The sequence below is a fragment of the Alosa sapidissima genome, chromosome 19, assembly GCF_018492685.1.
Source record: "Alosa sapidissima isolate fAloSap1 chromosome 19, fAloSap1.pri, whole genome shotgun sequence".
NCBI classification, from domain to species: Eukaryota; Metazoa; Chordata; class Actinopteri; order Clupeiformes; family Clupeidae; genus Alosa; species Alosa sapidissima.
In genome coordinates this window covers 25,164,362-25,190,222 of record NC_055975.1, presented here as the reverse complement: position 1 = coordinate 25,190,222, position 25,861 = coordinate 25,164,362, and the positions used below count along the sequence as shown (strand labels likewise).

Here is a 25,861-nt window from a genome sequence, read left to right as displayed (position 1 = left end):
TCTTGTTCTCTCTCTCTCTCTCCCTCCTTGTGCACCTGTCTCACTCTTCATTTCCCTTATGATTAGATAGCCCTCATCACCCTGTTTATTTCTGTTTTCTTTTTTATTTTTCTCCCTTTCACCTGCCTCTCTCTCTCTCTCTCTCTCTCTCTCTCTCTCCATTATTCACTCTATCTTTCCCTCTACTTCTTTCTTTTGTTATGATCTTGTTCTCTCTCACACACACTATGACCCTACTCTCTCTCTCTCTCTCTCTCTCTCTCTCTCTCATCTCGTTCTCTTTTCAATGCTCTAACTTTGTTTTCTTTTTCTCTCTCTCCCCCCTGATTTCTCTGTCAGTCTCTCTCTCTCTCCTCCTATGACGTGACTTGTTTGTCATATCATGCTTAGTGAGGCCTCTATTGGCCCCGGCCGTGGTAAACCACTGTTGCCACTGCTGAAATATTCAGAGGCCTGGTGCTAAACATCTGGTAGGTCTGGGGTGCCCCCTGAGGACAGACAGGCACGAGTATGTGTTGGGGGCGAAGAACAGCACTCTTGCATGACTGCAAGACTGGAGATATATCACCCCTGTACACAAACACGGCCTTCTCACCGTGATGCCTGATCACTTCAGAGAGCAAAAACAAGAGCAGCAGTGGAGCTGTTGTGATTTGGCTGCGGAAGACGCACATGATTTTGTGGTTAGAGTGCGTGTGTAAATCTGAAGCCTGACTCTTCCTGTTTGAAAGGCGATACGTCGGCTTGGAAGGGGAGACTCTGCTTGATCAGTTTGCATTTCCCCAGAGGTGTGGGGAGGGAGGGGGGGGGGGTTAAGGCGCCTGGTAGGGGGTCGGTCAGGTGACTTCTGAGTTGCTCACTGAAGGGTCCAACAAAAGGGGGATCTGAGCACACCACCTGGACGGCGGCCAGACCAGGAGGAACCTTACCACCCCCACCCAACCCCCCCCCCCCCCCACCCAACTCCCCTCCACCCTCCCCTTAGCCCCCCTCCCAAAGCCACAGGGCCTCCCAGGAAGCCTGCAAATCTACACACTGCCTCCACTTCCCTTCTACTTTTCCCTCTTTTCTTCCCCTCTCTCTCTCTCTCTCTCTCTCTCTCTCTCTCTCTCTCTCTCTCTCTCTCTCGTTCTCTCTCTCTCTCTCTGAATCAAACATGAAGCTGCTCTCAAGCCCACTTTGATACAGCTTAGCTGGCAGGAGGTGTGTGTTGGAGCAGGGCCGTTATCTGCTTCAAGAAGGAGGACAAGGAAGAAAGAGGCAGAGGAGGAGTGGAAGTGGAGGAAGAGCAAGAGGAAGAGGAAGAGTGAGAGTGTGAGGAAGAGGAGAGTGTGAGGAAGAGGAGAGTGTCTGCGGGCCGAAAAGGGACAACCTGGGAAACTGGAGGCAGTTGACAGAATCTGGGCGCTCCAGCGGGCCGTTATCCGCCAGTCCGAAGACGCTGCAGTTCTTGGCCAGGTACTGCCAGTCTCTCCAGCGGCCGCCGCTGGCGCCAGCCCGCCTTTGAATCCGCACCGCTTCGGGCTGTGGGCTCAGGAACTGCAGAATCACGTAGAAAACCTGCACGAGTAACATAGGGAAGAGAAAAAGAAAGAGGGGAAGCGTGGAAATCGTCAGAGAAGTGGGGGGGGGGGGGGGCGTGGAGAGATATGCATGAAATACTAAACAGCAATGGATTATCTATTATCTGCACAGTAACAGTCAACGCCACCGCTGGCTTCTCAAGCGCATTTTCTGCTGTGAGGAACAGCTTGAAGCTTGCCACCTCTTTATGCTCTCCTCTCTCCATTCTCTCCCTCTCCTCTCCTCCCCTCCCCTCCTCTCCTTTCCTTTCCTCTTCTCTCCTCTCCAGCCACGCTTTCTGTATCTTATTCTGAGGGGGGGGGGGGGGGGGGGTTTGTTAAAAACTGGTCAGCGCGCCGGCTAAGTGGGCACTTCACAGACGCCCGGGCCGTGCTGTGTTGCTGTTTTATCTGCCAATTGAAGTGTGTTGAGAGAGAAGCCAGTGTCTAAGCACTGCCCGCCTGAAATCCATCGCTGTCTCTTTTCAGCTGCTCCTCTTTCTGCTCCGGCTAAGCCACACCAGAGAGAGAGAGAGAGAGAGAGAGAGAGAGAGAGAGGGACAGAGGGAGGGAGAGATGGAGGGAGGGTGAGAGAGAGAGAGAAAGAGACAGAGGGAGAGAGAGATGGAGGGGGGGTAAGTGAGAGAGAGAGAGGGGTGAGAGAGAGAGAGAGAGAGAGAGAATGTGAGAGAGGGGGGCTTCAGAAGTTGCAAACACTAAAACTTTGTGTCTGCTTAGCTGTGCTTAAGCTCCGCGAGTAGGAGCCAGTGTCTGGTCTCTGGCAACAGCACGGGGAGAGGCTGACAAGCACTCAACACAGCCGCGCCAGCCAGGCCAAGAGCTCCGGAAAAGAAGCCTTACGGCTCTTAAGGCTCAATGTCTCCCAAAGAAGACTACAAATCCACAAGAAGGAAAAAAGAGAGGAAACAAGGAAAACACAAAATGTTGCCCATGCTATGATAATCTGCATTGTGTTTCAGAAGGATGTGGTGCAGATACCTGCTGTTAAACTGAGACTGAAGCTGGCTGCAACAACACTATGCAGTGTACCTGCAATTTCTAAATAAATCCTTTCTGACACATTTCTGACATGATTCCAGTGGTAAAGGTAAACCACTTACGTATTTTATTTAATTATATTGTCTTCTGTAATGCCTACCTCAAAGGAATAAAACCGACATAAGCATGATTAGTAAAATTATGAACTTTCAACACACATTAAACAAAAGTATAACATAAATACACTAAATTAGATAAGTGTACCCATCAAAAGAAATGGAGAGGGGATTAGTTTCTGAAAGCTGCCGCCATTTCCGTCCGCAAATACCCTCGGAATCAACAACAAACAGACGAAACGCTGAATACTGCATCTCTCTCTCGTCTCTCTCTCTTTGCCTTGCCTTGAGGACACACAGACACACACGAACACACACAGGGATGACTCAGGCCAGGCCCGTGAGCTCTGCGCAGTACAGTACTGTAGCTCTTCCACGGGTACGCTGCTCAAGCAAATCCTGACAGCTAGCGCGGAGCTGTATGGCGCGGAGCGGAGTCTGAAACAGAGCCTGGTCACAGCGGGGGGGCACAGAAGAAAAAGCTCAGCTCGCTCGTCTTCCTCTCTCTCTCTCTCTCTCTCTCTCTCTCTCTCTCTCTCTCTCTCTCTCTCTCTCTCTCTTTGTCTCTCTTTCTCTCTCTCGGCTGCCACGGAAGCCCAGTCATGGAGAGAAGACAATCAGCATGTTAATGCGCCCAGCTTTTGTTCCTCCTCACTCAATGTGACGTGTTTGATCTGAATTTGCGCTTGTTGCCGTTGTATTACATCAGTGGTGCTATATGTTGCTGTGGGGATGAGCGGAACGTTAAGTGGTTCTTTCTCGCGCCCGCTCGCTCAGCGGCACACGGGAGATATCCTACACTGGCTCAGAATCAAAGACAGAAGCGTACGCTATGGGAGAGCCAATGAAGAGGCAGTCATGGAGCAATAACGCAGATTTAATCAACAAAACATACAGGACGTCTGGAGGATAGATTGTCCCAGCCAGCCAAATCTGGCCCACTGTACACATACAGTATATTCCCTCTTCAGCACACTAGTTTTCCCAAAGCAAACTTATACTGTACAGTTTTCTTTTCACCCGCAAGTGTGTATGTGTGAGTATTGTACCAATGACTTTGGAGACTTGTTGTAACTTTGCTTTATTGGTTGGCCTACAGTAGCAATTAAATAAACTGCTAACTAATATGACTATTGAACCGATGACCTTAACCCATGACCTATGACTGCGAACTGGGTGGCACACTTTGGCACTGGTGTGTGTGGGCAAGTGACAGAAAGTGTCGGCGCACTTTTATGCGCTGCTTTTCTTTCTAGAATCTTACCTGGCTCTGTTCTGGAATCTTACCTGGCTCTGTTCTGGAATCTTACCTGGCTGTGTTCTGGAATCTTACCGGGCACCATTCTAGAGATTTACTTGGTGCTACTTTGGAGTGTTACCTGATACTGTCCGTTCTGCAGGTCGAAGGTCAGTGTGACACCTTGGTCCATCAGCTCGGACCTGGTGAAGACGTGTGAGATCCAGGCGGTGCAATGTCATTGTCGTTAATGTAGCTGAGCGGGTGGGCATCCAGGTTGAGGCGGCAGAACTCTGTTGGTGGTGGTGTCCTCCTCGCCGTTGGGGATGCAGTACCTCTCCACTAGGGGGTGCACTCTGGGGTGGCTGGGCGGACAGCGGACACTCAGTCTGCGCGTGGAGGTGTGGGAGCTGACCTGTGAACACCTCCATGATCTCTCTGAGGAACACACCAAGGTCATCAGCACACACACACACACACACAGACATACCAAAAAAACACACCAAGGTCATCGATACAGTACACACACACACACACACACACACACACACACACACACACACATCATTCCAAAACATGCCAAGGTTGTCAATACAGTACACGGACACACCAAAACACACCATCGATACACACATGCAAGCACCAAGACACCTGTGCATACCCCCCCCCCCCCACACACACACACACACACACTCCACGATACATCATCTAAGATATATATATATGTTTTAATTAATTTTTTATTTGATAAATTGATAAACATTTACTTGTTTTTATGTAAAACAATCCAACGTACAATTTTATAGAAAAGGAAGTATTGGAAGCTCCATGGTATAGGAGTTTAACTACACAAACCCAATCTATGTGTGGGGGTCAGTGTGCTGTTGTCTGCCATGGGGTTTTTGGTTTAACTACCAACAGAGACGGCACTCAATACAAGGCATCCAATAAAAAGCAAACAATAGGGTGCTCTGGCCACCTGACCATTGATTTTAATGAGAAAATACTGGCCATACCGTTGGGTGCCACGGCTCTGTGGAGCACCTCGTGTTTGTGTTGTGTCTGGACGATAACGATGTTATGTCTGTGTTTAGTGTTGCGGTGTGTGTGTGTGTGTGTGAGGTTATTGTGAGTGGCCGCGAGGCCATTCCACTGACCTGTTGGTGAGCGTGACAGGATAAAATCTGAAATCCTGCATCCTTCCAATGAATTGATTTGACCCTGGTAAAAAAGAAATGTCAATGGCGTCTATTGAGGACAGTTTGCACAATCCATAGCAAGCACTGGATTACCTTATCTGTGTCTTTTACGTGGCCTAAAGAGACGCACACCAAGAGAGGGGGGGATCTCTTACACTTATTTACAGTTGCCTGTCACCAATAATCCTGCTCAATGGCTATGCAGCATGGTGCCTTCTCCAGACGTGATGGCCCATGAACACATCCAGATAAGGCTCCCCTCATAGAATTATAATCAGCTGCAGGCTTTAATGAAAGCCCTGGCGCGAAGCATTATAAACCCAGCTGCATGCTAGCCTGCCGAGAGATTCAGAGATGGGCCTTCCTGTCAGGCTATATTATACGCGCAAGGCTTGATTACATTCTCGCTGTGATCTGGTGAGCAGAGAGGATTCACCCTGTGAAATGAACTGGCCGTTTGAAAGCCCATTTGAAAAGGTAAACCAAGGGAAAGCCGAGGGAAGGAAGTTTTCCTCCGCCTTTGTTTGGTTTCTTTGTTCCCATTCTTGTTTTGGTTACACATAAAAGCCAGAACCTCCAGGCTTTAGATCAGGCTACTCTCCGAGTGACAATGTGATTAGGACAACTGCAGGCTTCACGTTGCACAGACTCGCCGGGCTCAGTACATCTTCATTTGCCCAGGCAGCCAGCTTCAGCGCTGGTTTTATGAGCCATGTTTGAAATGACATTTGGAGCCATTTTGCACAGCAAAGCCATTCTCCGAGACTGTAAACCAGGGCATGGTAGCAGAACAGAGAGAATCACTAACGTACATTACCCACCATCAGCTGAAACCAGATGAACCTGAAGTAGACAAAACACTGCATATAACCCTTCGCCAGACAAAACCAATCAAACCAGGAGTTTGATCAGGGTGAAACGACTGGGGGAGTTAGATGCTCTGGGAAGCTGGTAGAAAGGATGAAAGGAAACTGCTACTGTTCTAGAATTCTCAATAAAACATTCTATAACATTAACACGGTGTTCCTGTCCAGTCATGTCTGTGCTGACGTCCACAGGATGTTTATTTAAATGTGTGTGTGTGTGTGTGTGAGTGTGTGTCTGTCTGTCTTTCAGTCTTATGTAAATCCCATCTCATTTCATTTAGGAGCAGATTAGTTGGGCCCATATGGTCACCTCTGACCCAGATGAATGCCTCCACAGATTAATGTCTGGCTTTCACATATTTCTGTGATGAAAGCTCTTCTGATGACCATAAACTTGACCCATTATTATCAGATTCATACATGTAACGGAGCCAAGTGATCGTGAATAAGTGAAATCAATTCCTGCTGTGAAGGATGAATGTGGTTAAAAAATGTGATATCAAAAGCAACACAAAAAAAAAAAACATGCACAATAGGAAAAAAAAACTGCACACTGCACAGTATTTGACAGGGAATAGGCTTTGACATGACGAGGAGTTACCATTTGAGCCCTGGCCAATCCACACGGCACTGTCAGTTATGATGTCCGTGATTGGGGCGAGCAGAGAATGTGTGTCAAAGGCTGTGCTGTCCTCCTCCAGGCCATTCAAGAAGAGGCTGACACTCGTCCCGTGCACCTGCGGGTGGAGAGAACAAGCTACTGTCCTGTCAAACAGTATGTGTCACGACACACGTCGTTAGAGGGTACACTAGTCAGTCACACACACACACAGACAGAGCTAGAGAGAGAGAGAGAGAGAGGTAAAGAGAGAGAGATAGAGAGAGAGAGAGAGAGAGAGAGAGACATGGGCACGGGAACTACCACTGTCACACTTGAACTCCCACAGTGCAAGTGCACTGTCTGCCATTTTAAAAATAACAAGCGAATGTAAGTTATCCGCGGGATAATCTTCCAGTTCATTTCCTGCCCTCAAACAGCCTCTGGCAACATTTCAATTATACACCGGCTTCCTGTTGACCAAAATGCCTGCAACAAATGATGAATATTGAATTCAAAACCCACACATTAGAGGGAAAATATAGACACATACACACACACACACACACACACACACACACACACACACACACACACACACACACACACACACACACACACACACACACACACACACATACACACACACACACTACAAGCCTCACTAAATAAAAATTCAGTGAGCTTTTCCCTCGTCTGCCGAATGTTTGCCACTTCTCTTAGATAAAAAAAAAAACTCCTCCATCATCCCCACATTTGTACGTTCTGTCGCAGCCTGCCTTTCCAAAAAAAAAGTTGAAAAAGGTGCATGGAAATAAAACTAGCTTGGCTGAAAAAAAAGACAGAGGGAGAGAGAGAGGGGAAAAGAGAGAGAGAGAGAGAGAAAGAGAGAGAGAGAGGGGGAGAGAGAGAAATCCTTTAGGATGAAGGCAACAGTAGACAACTGGCTGCCTGGCTGCCTGGAGGATACTTAGGCTGCAGACTTTCATGACGGCTGATTGAAGAGAGGAGCGGAGAGGCGAGGAGAGGAGACCAGCTCCGAATCTCAGCACCAGTCAATGACTTGCTGCAGGAGATCTGAGGCGGTGTCAGGATGATGTAAATGAATTCTGAAGTGCTTCATCCCATTTAGCCCACTCCCACCCCTTTGAACTGGCTCCACCGCTCCCCCATTGTTGGCCTTTCTCGGTTTTTTTTTTATTTATTTATTTATTTATTTATTTTATTTTTTTTGGGGGGGGGGGGTTATTCCTTCACTGCCATTTCCAGTCACTGTTGCTTTTACGAACGATTTATGACAATATTTATTTTTTGAGTCAGGACATACATATATATATATATACATATGAGTGTGTGTGTGTGTGTGTGTGTGTGTGTGTGTGTGTGTGTGTGTGTGTCTTGCTGTATTGCAGTTGGGCCGAAGCAAGATTGAAGCACATGAGTAATGCACTCAAAAATCAACAGACGGCTGTGCAGTTAATGTCTGCTGAACGACACAGAGGGAGAGCGAGCGGCTAAGGGATTTTCCAAGAGCACTTCAAGTCACTGCAAATGGCTGCCTCTCCTCTCGCCTGAAGAGAGAGAGAGAGCTGGAAACTCAGAGCACAATAGTCTCTTGAGCGTTCAAATCATTCATTTCCAGGCCGTTTGAAATGGATGTCTATGCTGACATTGTCTGCATCTGAATGTCAAATAGCTTGGAGGATGAAATGAGACTTCCTTAAAAAAAATTATAAAGTTGTGAATATGGCCAAAATGGTGGGACTTTTCGAGAGTTATTCAAATGCCTTAAAGAGGAGATGAATAGCATGGAGCAGTAAATAAATTGCTTTAAGTAACTATACTTTCTGAGACATATACACTATGTACTGAGTGTACTCTCGACTGGTATATCATTTCACCAAAGAATAATCCAATTATACCGTAATATATAGCACAATATCCTAGTACTTCATAGGTCATCTAAGGACAGCACAGCTGAATCACATCATCCTTCGCCAAAACACTCCTACTGGTGTTGTGTTAACATAAAAAAAATACATCTGACAGTCCATAGGCCTCACACGTCCCCATATCCTCCTGCTGCACGAGGTGGTCTTGTGACATGCGGCCCTGATGCCCCTGATAGCGGCCCGTGATGAGGGTATCAGCTGACGGCAACGTGAGACTCAGGTATGGAGCCCCATAAGAGAGTCATAAGACCAGATTAATAACTAGCTGTACCTGAGCGCGTTTAGCCCCCACAAACTAATCAGGAAGTGCTGACATATTAAAAGCTCTCCTCTTTCAAAATGAAGGAGGAAAGGAAGAGAACAAAAAAAAAAAAAAACATGGTTGACCTGTATAATGAAATTAGCAAAGCCCCGTGCTGTAGGGGGATGTATGTAAGGTCTTAGGTAATGACATCCAGGCCTTTGGCCAGCATGTCATAGATGCAACAGTAAATGCACCCCTTTGGGCCTCTTCCCATAGGGACCGGCTTTGAATGCATTCACTGGAAGAAGTTGGCTTTTCATACTTGCGCCGCCGTAGTGGCTTGACCTTTTTGCTATCGAGCGGGCGCTGATCGAATCAGCTGCGCGAACACACAGCCGCTCTGTTCGCCCTTTTGTGACATGGCTCGTCACTACACGGCCTGCTCTTTGCCACTGTAGTCTCCTCTCATTCAGGGCAATAAGTGGAGCGCGTCGCCCAGCTGAATGGGGGTTGCGGCGTGGGACCCGCTCGCACGGGCACCGGTGAGGCACGACTGGCGGCACACGGCGCGCCACTGGCACCCCCACACACACACACACACACACACACACACATCAGCATACTCCCCTTTCCCACGACTTTAACCTCGCAAGGACCCACCTGAAGCCAAGACAGAAACCCAATCACCTGACATTAAAGAGAGAGAAATTCCATCTAGTGGGCTGAAGAAGCAAAGGTGCGGGCAGGGCAAAAAGAAAAAAAAAAAAAAGCTTTGGGTGGGTGAGTGTTGAACCGGCACTCAAAGCTAATGCCACTCGTTGTGGCAGGATTAAAACAAACTGCTTCTGTGTCCTGTGGGCAGGTTTTAGCACTTTGGCAGAGGCCGTGTTACCCCTGAAGTTCACTACCACCTCACACAGGAGTTCACTGACGGAGCAGAAACATAACTTCTCCTGGTAGTCCATTTCTTTTTATTGTTATTTCCTCGCATGGAAAAGCATACTGCAAAATGATCCGCGGAGACAGGGGGAATAGGGTGCGGAGATCAGACCACAACCAGCCCCCACATAAACACTTCACAGACCTGATTACAGCCTGCACACACACAGGGGCGCTCACACACACAGACACGCACACACAAACACACACACACACACACACACACACTTGATTAGATGCCTCAGATAAAACACACACACACGTACAGTATGCACACACACGCGCGCGCACACACACACACACACACAGACACACACACACACACACAAACACACACACACACACACACACACTTGATTAGATGCCTCAGATAAAACACACACACACGTACAGTATGCACACACACGCGCGCGCACACACACACACACACACAGACACACACACACACACACACACACACACACACACACACACATACACACATTCTTGATTAGTTGCCTCAGATAAAAACGCACACACACACACACACACACACACACACACACACACACACAATATACTCTCTTTTAGCACAAAACAATGCTACCCCGCTTGTGTTGACCCCGGCTCATAAAAAAGGGCATACACTACAACCTGACCCCCCCCCAATCCCCCCGTGCCCCCCACCCCACCCCACCCCCCGGGGCAAGTCTGCCAGTGGCTGTCTCTGAGTGACAAACCATTCCATGATAAAACACTTTCCATTTCAGGGCTAGAGAAGCTGTCAAAGGCCCTAGAAATATTCCACTAAGGATGAGGGTATCAGGCAAAGCAATCCCCCTTCATTTTAACAGAGGGCTTGATACCTGCTGGCGCGGGGCCTCGTCTATCGGCCCAGGATACACACACACACACACGCACACACGCACACACGCACACACGCACACACACACACACACACACGCACACGCCGGATGTATTATTTATGGCTCAAGCTCAGGCCCCTGCAAAGACTGACTCTTATCATTTAAATGAAGCAAAAATGTTTTCCTATTTGTAATTTGTTACATTATCACATGTGTTATAATACACTGGGGCCAATCCCTGTGACATGTGAAATATAACTGTCTGGGAGAGAGGAGGAGGAGGAGGAGGGAAAAGGGCGCTTGTTGGTTTGGTACTATATTGATGCTGTAGAGGAGATGAGGGGCTATGCTCCTCTCTCTCTCTCTCTCCCTCCCTCCATCTCTCTCTCCCTCTCTCTCTCTCTCTCTCTCTCTCTCCCTCCCTCCATCTCTCTCTCTCTGTCTCTCTCCTGTCTTCCCGTGTAGCACAAGGGGCCTGATGAACGGCCAATTTTTCCTTTATCACATTAACACAGCCATGAGAGAAACACATTTGTTCTACTCAAATACACTAAAGATACAATTACCAATCTAACATATACATGTTTTATATCAGCCCCCGGATTTCCTGCCGCTATGAGCTCGGCAGCTATATATTAGCACTAGCATGACAGTTTATTTAAGAAAAGAAAATTGTCTGTGCACGGAGCGACCAAGCTGGAAATACATAAGGCTGGGTGTCAGCGCTTTAATAAAGGCGATAACTCTTTGCAGACTTTTCTTTAAGCAGGAAGCATATCCGCTGCTCTTCCACTCTCCCTCCCTTCTTCTTTCTCTTCTCCTCCTTATGACAGAGAGGAGTCGAAATCATTTTTTCGCTAACAAGGTGTGATGCTCCGGGGGCTGTGTCGCTCGCGAGTCCATTTTGTTTCTTTTATTATTATTTTTTTCACCCCCTTCTCTTTCCTCTTCCCTAGCCCCTCGGCCGGCCTGGGTGGGCAGTGGGCAATATTAGTGAAAAATGTTGGCCCTCATTAAATCGAGTACCTTCCCCATAACAATTTCAAGGTCCCACACTGGCCAGCTGAGTGCCCCTCCGATGATTAAAACATTGCGCGAAAATTTACAAGTGCAAAACGTCCTAATGGATTTAATTGTCATGGATGCCATTAATCAAGTGTGGGTGGCGGCGGTGGGGGTTAAAAAGAGCAGCCAGCTATCCAACTGCTGAAACGAGACGACCGTTACTCTATTTAAAAAGCTTCCTGTAACCTCCCGCCCCTCTTGCTTGAAGCCAATCACCTCCCTATATCTCCGGCTATAAAAGAACACCACTACGTCAGTGTCTATAACCCGGAGGAATCCCATTGGATAGAACTGTCTCTAAGGATCGAGGCAGTGTTGTGAAGGCAGGCTGGGAGCTCTGCAGCAGGAATAGGGGCCCGTGCTCCAAGGCCCGCCCTGAGACGTATGGGAGTTACGCCCAAACAGGCCGAGAAACTCCAGAGCGGCCACACAGCAGTTTCAGGGAGAGTTTTTGAAGATGAGATGAGAGATAATCAGCATGCAGTAATTTATGTGATCTAATTTTTATGTTGCAAGACTTATCTTTTGGATTGCTCCTGTATAATTTTTTAAATTACAGAATGAGTGATTTGTCGTCAAATAAAACAGCCTCAACAAGCTGAAACGTTAATGCACAAAACTAAATTTACGTTGCTTTCATCTAACGGTGTCATATTTCACAGACCATTTTCACAAAAATGCACAGCCTAATTGATGCAACACACTGTAAATCTAGTGTTTACACTTGATGAATCGCTGTTTATTCTAAATCTCCCCTGAAACGCGCGCTTGCGGGTGTCTGAATATGCACCTTCCCGTCTTTTATTTATGTACTGGCCGTGAGTGCAATCCGCACGACTTTGCTGTTCACTCCACCGATTGCAGATGTAGGGGCAAAGAGCCACACAGTGCCCATCCATCTCACGACAGGCCGTCATGCTGAGGACAGGATGACGTACTACAGTCTTCACCCCCCCTCTCCACCCTCGCCCGCTCCGCTTGTGCCTTTCACCAGCAATAAACACATGCTAACCAGGCGGAAGGACGACGCGCAGCTAAACCGAAGCGACACAATCAGCTTCACCACATCTGCACAGCCTGCAACCCCTGCAGCTATGACAGATTAGCTGGCTTGCTTTGGCTGCACAATGCATTTGATATGTCTGATCAGGGCTTGCGATTTCCAGATCACTCTTCGCTGTGCGCTACACGCCTCCCAGCCATACAGGCCAGTCTGTCACCATTACTCAGGGCTCGACGGAGAGACATAATTTACGGTGAAATTCCTCATATCAAGTTATGGCCATTACCAGTTTTCAGGGCCTCTTCGCTGCTCGACGTTGCCGGACTTGATTTATGTATGAGAGAGCTGATTTTCTTTGACTTTAATTTGAAGAAACACTTTGGAGAAACTTGCCAAGGAAGCCCCATCTCTTGGTGGACGTTTAATTCTACCTGACATTGATGTGCTGAAACACACAATAAAGGCTTCAGCAGGCCAGATTAAATGCCGCACAGTGGTTCATCATTAATCCCGTACATCCCATCGTGTGTGTGTGTGTGTGTGTGTGTGTGTGTGTGTGTGTGTGAGAGAGAGAGACGATCAAGTGTGGTTTTAAAAAGCCTCTTGCAACCACAAGGGAGGAAAAAAAACACTTCACTAGCCTGCTTGAACCCTGAATAGCCTATGGATAATTTCCCCCTACAAAAGAAATAAAGCTTTGAAGCACATCCTTCCCTCATTGCCTACAGCTGTTTATATTTCTAAGTGTCACTATTTAAAAAAAAAAAAAACTTCATTTCACAAAGAATCTTTCGAGTAGTTTCCATTTTTAAAACATTTTTTGCGAATCATTGATATGTTAAAAAGCCCGAAGCAGCCTATGCCCATCAACAACTCCGGTCTTACTTTAAATTCCGCTTGGCACGTTAGGGTAGATTTATACCCATCTATCAGCTCCTCCTTTGGTGGGCAGCAGGCTGGCATAAAGGTGGGCACTCTCCTTGCCTCGACTCACCTTGCTTCACCTTCATTTACGGTGCCAATCAGTCTCCATCACCCCAGGTGCCACACACGCCTCGGAAAGGTTACCTGAGCGTCTGCCAGCTTCCCGGGTCGTCTGACTGATACCGGCTGAAAATGTTCTAACACCATATTTATATTACAGGAGAGCTACAGGGCACCGCCAAGGGCCGCGGATCACAGCAGACTACGGCACGGTTACGGCCCAGGTCCGGGCCACACTCCACCTAGGGGCAGCTGGCACTGTATCTAGGGAGTACAGTGTATAGAATCTAGGAGGCCGAGGGCAAGAGGCAAAAGCATGAAGATGCTGACCGTTTTAAGAGAGTTCCATTATCAGCATCATAGTTGTTCCCACAAGGCTTCCGTTTTAACATTCCATATCTTAATGAAGCGGAAGTAGATTGGGAACACAATAGAACGTTCAAGCATTGTTTTTGTTTATGTTGTTGAAAGGGTCTATAACCTACTTGAAACAAGAGAGGGCAGCAGTTTAATTTGGACCTTAAGGTAACGCTGTATAATAATGTACCCTTTTCTAAGGCATGAATTAAATAAATACAGAACTGATGCATTTTGGGCGTGTAGTATTACATAGTCATTTGAGCTCAAATTACGCATCTCTCCTCCCATGCTCCAGGATCGATGCGCAGACAGGCTGGACTTATTTATGTTTATTTATGTTTATCTGTGTTTACGTTTGTTGTGGCATTTACAAAGCCAGAACTGTGCATGAACACCAGGATTGGCTTTAAGTGCGCAGGAGACTGCACGTTTAGTTTCCAGCTCTATGAATCAGCTGAATTGGGTTCCGCAGCGGTACTGGACACACAGATCATGGTCCGGACGCGTTTTTCCGACTCGGCGTCTCTCCGGCCTGCAGCTGATTGAGTCTGCTGCCGCATTTCGTCTCGACTCGTCTCGTCTCGTCTCGTGCCAGCCTGGCTGAATGATGAGAGCATGAACCTCTCTCCTCCAGAGCGCTCCCATCTGAGCATGTCTATTAGCGGCCGAGACCTCCACACAGCCCCGGCCAGCCACGGCCTCCTCCAGACACCATTCTCATTTGGCTGGAAGGGGCTGGGGCCACCGGGCTCACTGGCCTACTTTTCACTGGGCGGTGCGTGTGTGTATGTGCGTGTGTGTGGGTGTGTGTGTGTGTGATGCGGGGGCGGGGGGGGGGGGGGTGGTAGGGAGTTCAGAGGAGGTGATGAGGCATGTGCACATTCGGGTTAAGGGCTCAAGACTCTGCGAATCATAGCCAAAACAAATGTCCCGAGAGAACAAGAGAGAGAGAGAGAGGGGCAGCCTCGGCTTCTGTGAGACTCGGTGGGATCAAACTGCCAGGGCCAGTGCCTAGACCCCTCATGGAAGCGTTAATTGTGCGTGAAAATTTTCATTAACTTGTGGTTTGTGGTGATTCTCTGAAGTTGAGGCAGCCAAAGACAACATACAGTATCTGCTGCCAAAAGACCCAGACAGTATTGTCCCAAAGCCCTTACAGCAGACTGCAAGCCATTCACAACAGATGCAGATGTAGCACCAAGAGAAATCGGATCCTTTGAAATGTATGCTCTTGGCATCCGTCGACTCTAAAGCATGTACTTTGTATCTCAATGCCTTTGTAATAAAACTATTAACCTGAAAAGTACAAGAATATGCCTCTCCTCGGAGGGAAAATCTAATAATGTGCTTTTCTTGTCAGATTATTTAATGTTAACCCCAGAGGCACCGTGTCTAACAAGTCTCTACATTGAACAGGTAATTCACCCTTTCAACATAGTGTGCAAGCATGTTTTTTTTTTCACATGGCAACGAAATACGAGATCTGAAAGGGAGAGTCGACTAAACAGGGCTCCGTGTAACAGATACACGGCCATTGGACAAGACACTGCAGAGGTAATGTAGACTTCAATACCAAGGAAGCCCTGTTACATCAAAAGAATCCCAATCTCTCGACTTGAAAGAACGAGGGTATTTTAAAGATTTATACAGTGGGTAAAATTTTGTCATGACAAGTAAATGACTCCTTCCTGACATGTATTGATATGATAATGCTGATTTCTTAAAGCTGGGGGAGAGCCGGTGGGCCCCTGAGGGGCTTTACTCCTCTGCTACTTTAACATTTACATTTTCAGCTTTGCCTCCACCGATCCGCTTTATGAACAGGGACCTGCCACAGCTCGTCAGCGCTTTCCTCCTCCCCGGAACAGGAGCCCAGGTTTGAACTGACGGAAAAACGGAGAGAGAGAGAGAGAGAGGAAGGGGGAGAGAGCGAGAGAGAGAATATGAAAGGGAGAAACAGAGAGAGAGAAGAAAAAGAAGAGGAAAAACGAGGCGAGGCTCCTTCCCCCTCTCAAGTCCCACGCCACTCGCGACTTGTCTTGATCTCAATTACAGCTGGTCTCCGCAGAGAGACAAATTACCAACAATAACCCCACGCTACAAACATTCTGGAGGTGCCTACCGTCACTTCTCATTGGCGTCGCAGCAGCCCGCTTGAAAGGGATATCATTCTCCCCGATTATGTGTTCCACTGGCTGCTTCTTTCGGCAGCTTTTCACGGGCGTTATTATAATGACAATGGACAAGCATCCACTGATCAGGCTTTCCTTTTGCTTTCCCCTCCCATCCCACGGGCCCCTTCTAAACACTGTAATGTTCTATTCCTTTTGACTACCTTTCTTTTTTTCATCACTCTGCCTTTAAGATGCGGCAGGCTGAGGTGATGACTGGAATTGAACTCGGAGAGACGATTGCTTGTCAGCAGGCTCGATTATTTCATCGCTTGATTCTGACAAAACTGTTGCAGCGCTAAAGAAGATGGCTTTAGTGGGGGGGGGGAGGAGAGAACTGCAATTTGATGTTTACTTTTTGAACAGATGAGAGAATAGAACAGGATGTTTTGTGTATAGACCCTTTCAACAATAAAAACAAAAACAATGCTTGAACGTTCTATTTGGGCCCCAATCTACTTCATCTGCATTAAGATAACATATGGAATGTTGAAAAGGAAGTCTTGTGGGGCCAACTATGATGCTGATAATGGAACTCTCTTGAAAGGGTCCATTATGATTTTCAGGCCAGATTTTCTATGTAAAGTAACATCAGTAATAGTTACCTCTGAGTGGGAAGCTACACCAAGCATTCCGTTTAAAACATTTTAGAAGATTGGTCTATTTTTTTTCGAACGTACGCGCCGCTATCACATCTGGTGTAGCTACTTCCATTGATTACAGTGGAAGCTAATTGTTGCAGCAGACGCAACGCGAACGGAACGCTTCAGTTACGCGCCTGGTGTAGCTTCCCACTGAGATGTATTAGAACCGCCTGGTCTGGTTTGTTCCAGGTGAGAGGCTCAGTGGACTCTTCACCCTGTCTGACAAATAATTCACTTTTACACTCAAATGCCAATACATTCTTCAATGCCAAACACAATTCTAGGAAACATGATTATGGAGACCAATTCACCCAGCCTAAAGCAACTCAGGGCTAAAGATATAATGACTGCAGATGCCCTGGGCCATGAATGATGTGCATGGATCTCTGTGGCAGTCCCTTTCATTCTGACCCTCAGGTAAGAAACACCAGAAAGGGTTAATGACTGAAAATAGGCTAATTTTGAGGCAGGCATATCGCCAGACAGCTGCAGTGGCGCCTAATGGGCTGACGGGACGGGCCCTGCAGCCCCTCAATGGCTGTCACAGAGCTGGAGCATATTACCTGTGAATTTGCGGGAAGGATCTCATTATCATGATAATGTTTTCTGCCTCTGAAGTCAACCTGCTATTCATAACCTGAATGATTGCAATTTAAAGCCAGAATAATCACTGCTATTGCAAGATAATGCTCTTCAAAGGCATAGCACTCCCGTTGCCTTCGATCCCTGTGATGGCAGAGTCTATCCACCCTATTTTCTCTTTTCATTTCTTCTCATTTGGCTCTTACAGTACAAATGGTCTTTTCCAATATTCCTCCACACGGGGGAGAGAAGGGCCTTAAAAATCTTGATTAGCGAGGGAAAAACACTGGCAGCCGGAGGAAGAGAGAATAAATAACTCATATTGCGACCGAGTCCGACTCTGTTACAGAGCCGGGCCAAATCAGACCCAGACGCAGGTGTAGTCTGGGAAATACCTGCCGGTAAACGAAAAAAAAACAAACAAAAAAAAAAAAAACAAGAAAAATAAAACACACAGATCAATAGTTTCCTCATCCTAGCCCTGACCTTTCTGTGTTTGGTGAGAAAATAAATTTAAATGAAGGGGGCGCGGGGGCTGAAATGAGCTTTGTTAGCGATCCATCGTGCCTAACAGCCTATTCCGCCTCCATAACCCGCATACCATGACTCCAGCCCCTCAGCACTCCTCATCGGAGAGGAGGGAGACCAGTGATAGATGCACACACAGGGCCAGGTGGGATCCGTCCTACACACACACACACACACACACACACACACACACACACACACACACACACACACACACACACACACATACAGACTCACACACACAGACAGACTCACACACACACAGACAGACTCACACCGAGACACAGACACACACACACACACACATACTCACAGAGACACACACACACACATACACACACACACACAGACTCACACAGAGACACGCACACATACACGCACACACACACAGACACACACACACACACACACGCACACACTTCATCCCACCCCTACAGCTGTAGGAAGGCAGATGTTTACCACTATAATTAGCGCCTTCAATTCATGCATCTTTCCGGATCCAAAATGTGTTGTGACACAAGGTCCAGTGTAAAGCCTGCTGTGGGATTCTGGATACAATATTAATATCAATACCAGCGGCAGCAGCCCATTAAGCATGAACGGGCCTCATCAAAGCCAGAGCCGATGGCAAGAGCCTGTGGCTTTTTCTGGCTTGTCCAAACCACAACTGCTGTTGCAACACATTTGTTTCTTTGATGCAGAAGGTTGTTGTGCTTGTTTGTTTCTTGTTTCTACACTCAAGAAGCATAAAACATTGTATTTTTTGTTTTAAATTCACACATCAATGTATATTTACACATGTATAATAAATATTAACATGTAGCATAAACACATTCTATGCATAATTAAGATCATGAAGCCTACGTCACAATACTAGGCCCTTTTTGACTTCTAAAGTTAAAGTAAAGTTAATGTATACAGTATTTAGCAGATGCCACTAGGAACCACCAGAGAGACAGCAGATTTGCTCATCTGATTCATACATTCATTTGATTCAGCGGTTTCAGGAGGTTTAAATTTGAACAGTAAATAACACTGTAAATACATCCTCCACGGCACTACAAGAGTAGGTCCTTCTGAGGGACTGAACTATTGCTTAACATCTGACCCAAAAAGCCCGGTAAGGATTATGACCCTTTTAGTCGGTTTTAGACTAACTGGATACTGTGTTATCGCTAAAATGTTGACGCCAAGGGGCATACATTAGATTACATTACATTACATTTAGCAGACACTTCTTGACCAAAGTGACTTACATATGTCAGCTATATTACAAGGGATCACATTGTCCCCGGAGCAACTTGGGGTTAAGTGCCTTGCTCAAGGGCACAACGGTGGAAGCCGGGAATTGAACCGACAACTTTCAGGCTACTGCACACTAGCCCAGCTCCTTAACCACTACACTACCACCGCCCCATAGATATCAATTCTTCCACTGGGTTTCTTTAACATCTGATCCGAACAGCCCCCGCAGCAGCTGGCACTGGGCTCAGCGGAGAGATGCATACCTGGAGGGCCACGTGTGTCCACTCGTGCTTGTTGATGCGCCCCGTGGTCATCATGGCCAGGCCGAGCGCCGGAGCGCTGGGAAGACGGTACCGGAGCTCCAGCTTTTCCTCCGAGACCCGGACGCCGAACACCAGCTCCCCCTCGGCCCTCTTCTCTATTAGACTCCTGGATACACCAGAGCACCAGAGGGAGGTTACAGCCAATATTCACATACTTACTTAAAAACATGTTCTAGATATGGCTATACTCATTTAGCAGGCACCCAAATCCAAAGGGACTTATGATGTAGTACAGGCATAAATATATATATATATATATATATATATATAATATATATATATATATATATATATATATATATATATATATATATATATTTCCATCTGCCATCTCTGGCTTTGAAACAAATGACTTTCGGGGCTATTAGGGCCTTGCTTACCAGTTGGGCCTGATGATGTTAGCTCCTTGGTTTACCAGCTGAGCAGTTCTTCATAATAGGTATAAAAATACCAGCCACAGGGAAATTATTCAATAGTGTATTCATATACAGTACGTACATATAGCTTTATATATACAGTACATACACAAGTAAAATATGAGCAGTTGACTTAGCATGGGACAGGAGAGGTTGATGCCTGACCAGGGGTAGTTCAGCAGCTCTTCTCTCAATTTCAGAGACATGAGTTATGATGGCATTAGAAAGTGCTGATTCCCGAGAGAGGTACGGACAACCTGAGGACTGGCAGTTGTCCCTTCCGCTCAGACAGGTCTGCGCGTTAGGCAGATTAGTGATTATTTATGAAGACCCAACAGGAAAGTCATGATTTCATTTGACATTTATGCCGGCCATATTAGTTTAACATATGTTGGGTGTTTTCTCCTGCTCGGGCCTCCTCTGTGCTGTTACCCTGTGCACTGTCATATTAAACAGCATTGGTGACATTTTATGGGAAACGCAGCCTTTTACGAACACGGGCCAAAAGATGCTATAAATCATGTTATGTCAGCGCTTAACGTTTGCCTGCCCTCACACTCCAACACACACTTCGAAAACGTCGTCTCTCTGCTTATTCTAATTGGGCCAAACTTCTCAAGGGACCATATGTGGCTTTTGGTTTTTTACCATGAAAGGGCAAAGGTTTCAAAACTACAGTCTAAGTGATCCTTTTCATTACCATAAAACAGAGTACATGAACTCAAAAAGGGAAATTTACTTACTTGCACTTACTTTCATGTGGCATAGAAATAATTCAGGTTATCGTGTTTTATAGTATAGTATCATGTTGAATTGCACAGACACTACAATGACCCGCAAGCTACTTGTGTAGTCTTTTCCTCTCCCACCCCCAACCCCCCCCCCCCCTCTCTCTCTCTCTCTCTCTCTCTCTCTCTCTCTCTCTCTTTCTCTCTCTCTCTTTTCATTGTCTGCGGTGGATATGAAATGCTGAAACAGTTGTTGCTCTTCTGGAGCCTTCTTTTCCCAGGCCTTTCATCCCCTCTCTGACTTTCAACTACATCATTTTCTCTACCGCCGGAAAACAAAGTGGCCTTTGAGCCCGCGCGTCTGTCCGTTGGCCCTGGACTGGGCGGAAAAAGCACACACTCGCAATTCCATTTCATTGATCTAAACAGGCCTCACACAGCTGCCGGTGTACTGGGGAGAGAGAGGAGCGAGCCAGCAGAGCTGTGAGGTGGTTCTGGCTGCGGGAGCCAAGACGCTCTTATTAATTTTATATAATCTACAAAGTGTCTGCAATCAGTATTGCTGGTAGTACCAGGGAGATCGGCTTTCAAACACGGGCCGACGTGGAGAGATTCCACCAGGCAGCCGGAGCACAAAAGGGCGACTTCTTGCTTTGTGCAGCAGGGGGAAAATGACTGCAGAATCAGGACAAAACATCTCTACCCCCACAAAGAGACCTTGGTGAAATTAGTGTGAGTGGTGATCTTGTTGGGTAAAGTGAGCCTGCGAACAGCCTCAAACAGGTCTTGTTCCCGCCACGGTGGCACCCGAGGTCTTGCCTTAGAGTGTCAAAGCAGGATCATATTCAATTGTAGTGTTGAGAGCTATTTCCTGGCAAGGGCCCGCCGTAAAACCGATCTGACCGAGTGGATGCTTTTAAACACTTTTAAGTGTCAGAAAGCATTTCAATGCCTCTGGCTTTCTTAAGACACAGGAAGAAAGACAGAGGAAGAGAAAGAGAGAGAGAGAGAGAGAGAGAGAGAGAGAGAGAGAGAGAGAGTGAGAGAGAAGGAGAAAGTCTGGCAGTTTGGCTACTTACATTTCAGACGACGCCTCCAGTTTCAGCCACACTGTTAAAGTAAGTGAGCCCGATGGACCCAGGACCGGTACTGGAGGGGAGGCGAAGCAGTCCGTGCGGTTACGAAATATATGACTGGTCTCGTCGCCGGGCCTGACCCCTGGATGCACATCGCGTCCATCCTCACTGATGCAGGTGCCCAGGTTCCGCAGGAGGCTGCCGTAGCGTGGCGCCAATGACCGGTACGGGCACCCCTGGACGCAGAACTGCTGGGCACAGGCCCGAAGACTCTCCTGGGTCACGGCGGGCTGGCAGAAGGCACTGCGCTCGGGCACGCCGCACGTGGACGCCGCCGGCGCCACGCGGACGGGTTTATAGGCCCCAATGTTCTCCAGCCGGGGAAAGAGGCCCTGAGGGGCGACGATGCTGGCGTAGATGCAGGACCCCAGGGCGTACAATAATAACATGGCGCCCCGTCGCCTCAAGGGCCAATACATCCTTGGAAGCAGGGGTGCCTCCTGATGTAGTGATCTTAAATAAGTAATGGTGCTCATACTGGAGGTGACATTTTTACAGTCCGGTGCCTTGGGTAAGGCAGCACAGCTTAATGGCACAGTGACGGGTGGAGGCCAACACTTTCACATGATAGCTAGGATTTTGGCCGGCCACAGTCCCGAGGAGATGGCTGCAGGAAAACGGACAAAAAAATAAAATCAAACATTAAAAGGATTCCCGGGAAAGGGGAAAACTTTAAGAACCTTTCAACTTATGGCCTTAAGGCTTCTAGGGGTCGGCTGAACGGAAACACTTTAGCATCAGTTTGTTTATTTACAATCAGAATTTCGATAAGAAAAAAATATGTTTGCTACTGCTGGGGGTTAAACTTATTTTTATCACATAAGGATGCTTGATTGATGGACTAAAGGCAGGTTTGGTACATACATTTAAAAGAAACATCTGGAAAAAAAACGCTTCTATTCCTTTATGTCTTTCCAACCCAAGAATCCATGAAGAAAATATATCACATTTACATTCAAGGAAGAAACAACCAGTTGTTTGTGATTATGTTGCCAATATTAATCTGCTGCATATAGCACTATCACAGGCATCATCACGGGGATATCTTCCCGATAGCGCTCACCCCAATTTCTATTAATAATGTATCACCTGCATGTACCCCAAGAGTATAAAAAGTAGCCACTGACTTCGACAAAAAACTCAGGACTGAGACATGTATCAAGTTCTGGGTTTATGTTATTAAATGAGGGCAGAGGAAATAACGATACATCCATGCATACACTATGAGCTACATGCAACACGTTGTTGTTGTTCTCTGGAGGGGGGATAGGCTACTAGCGTGGTACTCGAGTTTTATCCCACAGCAATAACACGGTTTCATTCCCACCACATCTCGGTAACGCTGTTATCATCTTAATACAAAATATGTTAATGCAAGGGATTATGCTAAGTTTCTGAAGGTAAAATAACACCGACAAGAAAGCCATTTTGTTTTCTTACCTTGATGTCTTCATGAGACGCACGGACACTCGGCATTTCTGTAAAGCTGATTATAGTAGTTTGCCATCTGGTTAACGCGCGCGCTGGGGACAAAGTGGGGGGAACTTGTCTGTGCTAGTCAATATGAAAACACTCTCGCAGTTTGACCACTGGTTTATTTAGTGCACAATACAGTTATTCCAGAACTTGGCAATTTCGTAGTATCCTTTTGTTTGTCTTGTTTGCGCACCGTCGACTGACGGAGATGACACATATTGTATTACCTCACGTTAGTCTCGCGTCTCGCTCTAACAAGTGGCTCTCCAGGTTCAGGAACGCTACTCGACGTCGCTAGGCAACCTGGGTCTGGATTGAGTCCACATTCAGGTGTTGGACTACCGGAGAGGAGAAAAGAGGACAAAGGATTGTAACCGAGAGGTCCTGTGGCTTTGTAGTAAACAGTACATTCACTGAATGCACGAATTATCTTGATCTAATAAGAAAAGATTTATTTATGTTGATGTTGTTTCTGTGTGAATTAGCTGGAAAAGCCAAGCAGCCTTATTTATGCTGTTTGTAGCCTATTTTCCATGCAGGAAATAGGTCCATAGGCCTCATTTGAGTGTTATTTCTTCAAAACAGAATTTGACAAGGCACAAAAGTCTGTCAACATGCTAAGTAATCTGATTTGTTTGTAGCCTAGTAGTGGTTTTTCTATCAGTTGGACAACATCATAGGCCTAGGCTACTATTGTATACAAAACATCTATGAAATGTCAATTCCAGTTGCTATTTCATTAAATGACAGAGACTCACTATGGATGCTCTCCAGGAAATCCACTGAAACTGAAAAAAAAAGAAAAAAAAAAAAATGTGCTTCAGTGGGAGATGATAATATAAATCTGGACATTAGTTCTTGCTGTTTCCCCCTCTCTGATGCAGGGGAAGCTTGAGGAAGCCTGACAGTGATATAGTGTTTATGCATTCACATTATGTAAACAAATTAAAAATGGCCTTTATAATTTCAGAGAAGTTTGTTATCTACTAATCACATTTGAACAGCTGCAATTGCTTTGGTGAACAAAGACAGTCTAACCACTTTTTAATTAAGTACACTTAATGACCTTAAGAAGATTAGTGCACTTGCCTAATAATCAATAAACTACAGCCGAGCCAGCTCTTCCCCAGCAGTCCAGCAGGCTTTTCACAATAAATATATGACTCTCACAGAAACCAGCTCTTTCTGTTTCAGCTGTATTTCAAAACACTTATGCATAGAATGCCAGTAGAAGTGGTACTAGGAAGGGCTATTAGTAGGCCTACTCCTAGTCATCATGTGATTGACAAAGGTACAATGCTAAAGCCCTCGCCATGTAAAAGCATGGAGACAAGACAAGCTGTTACTGGATTCAATTTGGTTCTCCATTCAAGCACAGGCAGCTGCATTGTGCTATGCTGACACCATGCAGGCAATGAGAGATACTGTTTCACAAAGACATTTCAAATCAGAGTCCACAAATTGCACAGTCTGTGTGCAAAGTCTCTGAGATTAGGCAGAAAAGAAGGGAAAGATATGTAAATCGCCAGCAGTTTCATCAAGTTCCTGCGACCATTGCACTGAATTAGACATCAGCTTTTGATTTTTTTCCCCTCGCCGCATTGATTTTCTAAGCCTCTCTGTCTTGCTGCATCCCCTGCACACAAATGCTGAGGGTGGTGAATTGAAGTCCTGCATTAGCATTATCTATGCCTTTTGTCCACAGAGATAGCATGCAAATCAGGCCGCCGAGGCTCGCCGCACCGCCCCGCACCGCACCGCGCCGCCCCGCACTGCTCCCAGCCTCCTTAGCGTCCGCCGGCACCTCCTGAGATGGACCCTCGCAGTTTAACCCAGCCATGTGCCGGGACCAGTCCGTTAATTAATGAAGCTCTCCATTAGCGCTGGGGGAATATGCACCCCCCCCCCCCCTTACTCTTTCTCCTGTTTTTGTGTGTGTTTGTGTGGATGGTATCTGGACATGAGAGGAATGAAGAATATGCAACAATGGCCGCGGATGCCTAATGCATTCTTATGATCTCACTTTCATTATTTATTTGTTTAAAGATTCCCTGATGTTATTCAGCCATTATTTTGATTGGGGGATCGGGGTGGGGGTGGATACAGAGGCATCTGTATGCTATCAAATCGGCCATTTTGACTGAGCCAGAAGAAGAGGATGACAAGTAAAAACTATGATAATAATATGGTTTGAGCAGACGGAGTAGCCGCATTGATTGGGAGTGTGTCACATGGGGCAGCACGATCACAGTATCAAATGTTCAGGAAATTAGAAACAGTGTGTGAGGTGTGTGGCCACAAATTGCTGGCACATCTGAATACGCAGCAGCAGCAGTAGTACAGGAAGCCTACAGCAGTGGCATCAGAGCGGCTCAGATGAGAGGCGCTCAGGGTTCGGTCCCCTGAGCTCCAATCAGAAAGCCCTCCCTCGCCATGCTGAGTATCCATATGATTGAATTAACCTTTTAGCCCAGGTGCAGTAAGGGGAGACGGCTGTACTGCACTAGACCAGAGAAAGAGAGAGTGAGAGAGAGATTGTGGAAAAAAAGAGGGGAAAAAGAGCAAAGCTGTGATGCTCCTCTAGTCTGTGTTCCATTCTCTGTCAGCGTTTTGTGGGGAATTGAGGGGCCGTCTTTGTGCACT

At 46.7% G+C, this 25,861-nt stretch overlaps 1 protein-coding gene across 1 annotated transcript in view; it reads right to left on the bottom strand.

Annotated features, from left to right (window-relative positions):
* Positions 1 to 23,454, bottom strand: part of ush2a (Usher syndrome 2A (autosomal recessive, mild)) — a 302,735-nt gene extending 279,281 nt beyond the window's left edge. Inside the window, 10 exon segments of the mRNA XM_042073212.1 lie at positions 1,373 to 1,560; positions 4,057 to 4,148; positions 4,151 to 4,199; positions 4,201 to 4,293; positions 4,295 to 4,352; positions 5,072 to 5,135; positions 6,581 to 6,716; positions 19,403 to 19,568; positions 21,686 to 22,349; positions 23,183 to 23,454. Of these exon segments, the coding sequence (XP_041929146.1) occupies positions 1,373 to 1,560; positions 4,057 to 4,148; positions 4,151 to 4,199; positions 4,201 to 4,293; positions 4,295 to 4,352; positions 5,072 to 5,135; positions 6,581 to 6,716; positions 19,403 to 19,568; positions 21,686 to 22,218 (1,379 nt within the window). The 5' untranslated portion in view covers positions 22,219 to 22,349; positions 23,183 to 23,454.
* Positions 23,455 to 25,861: the final 2,407 nt, after the last annotated feature.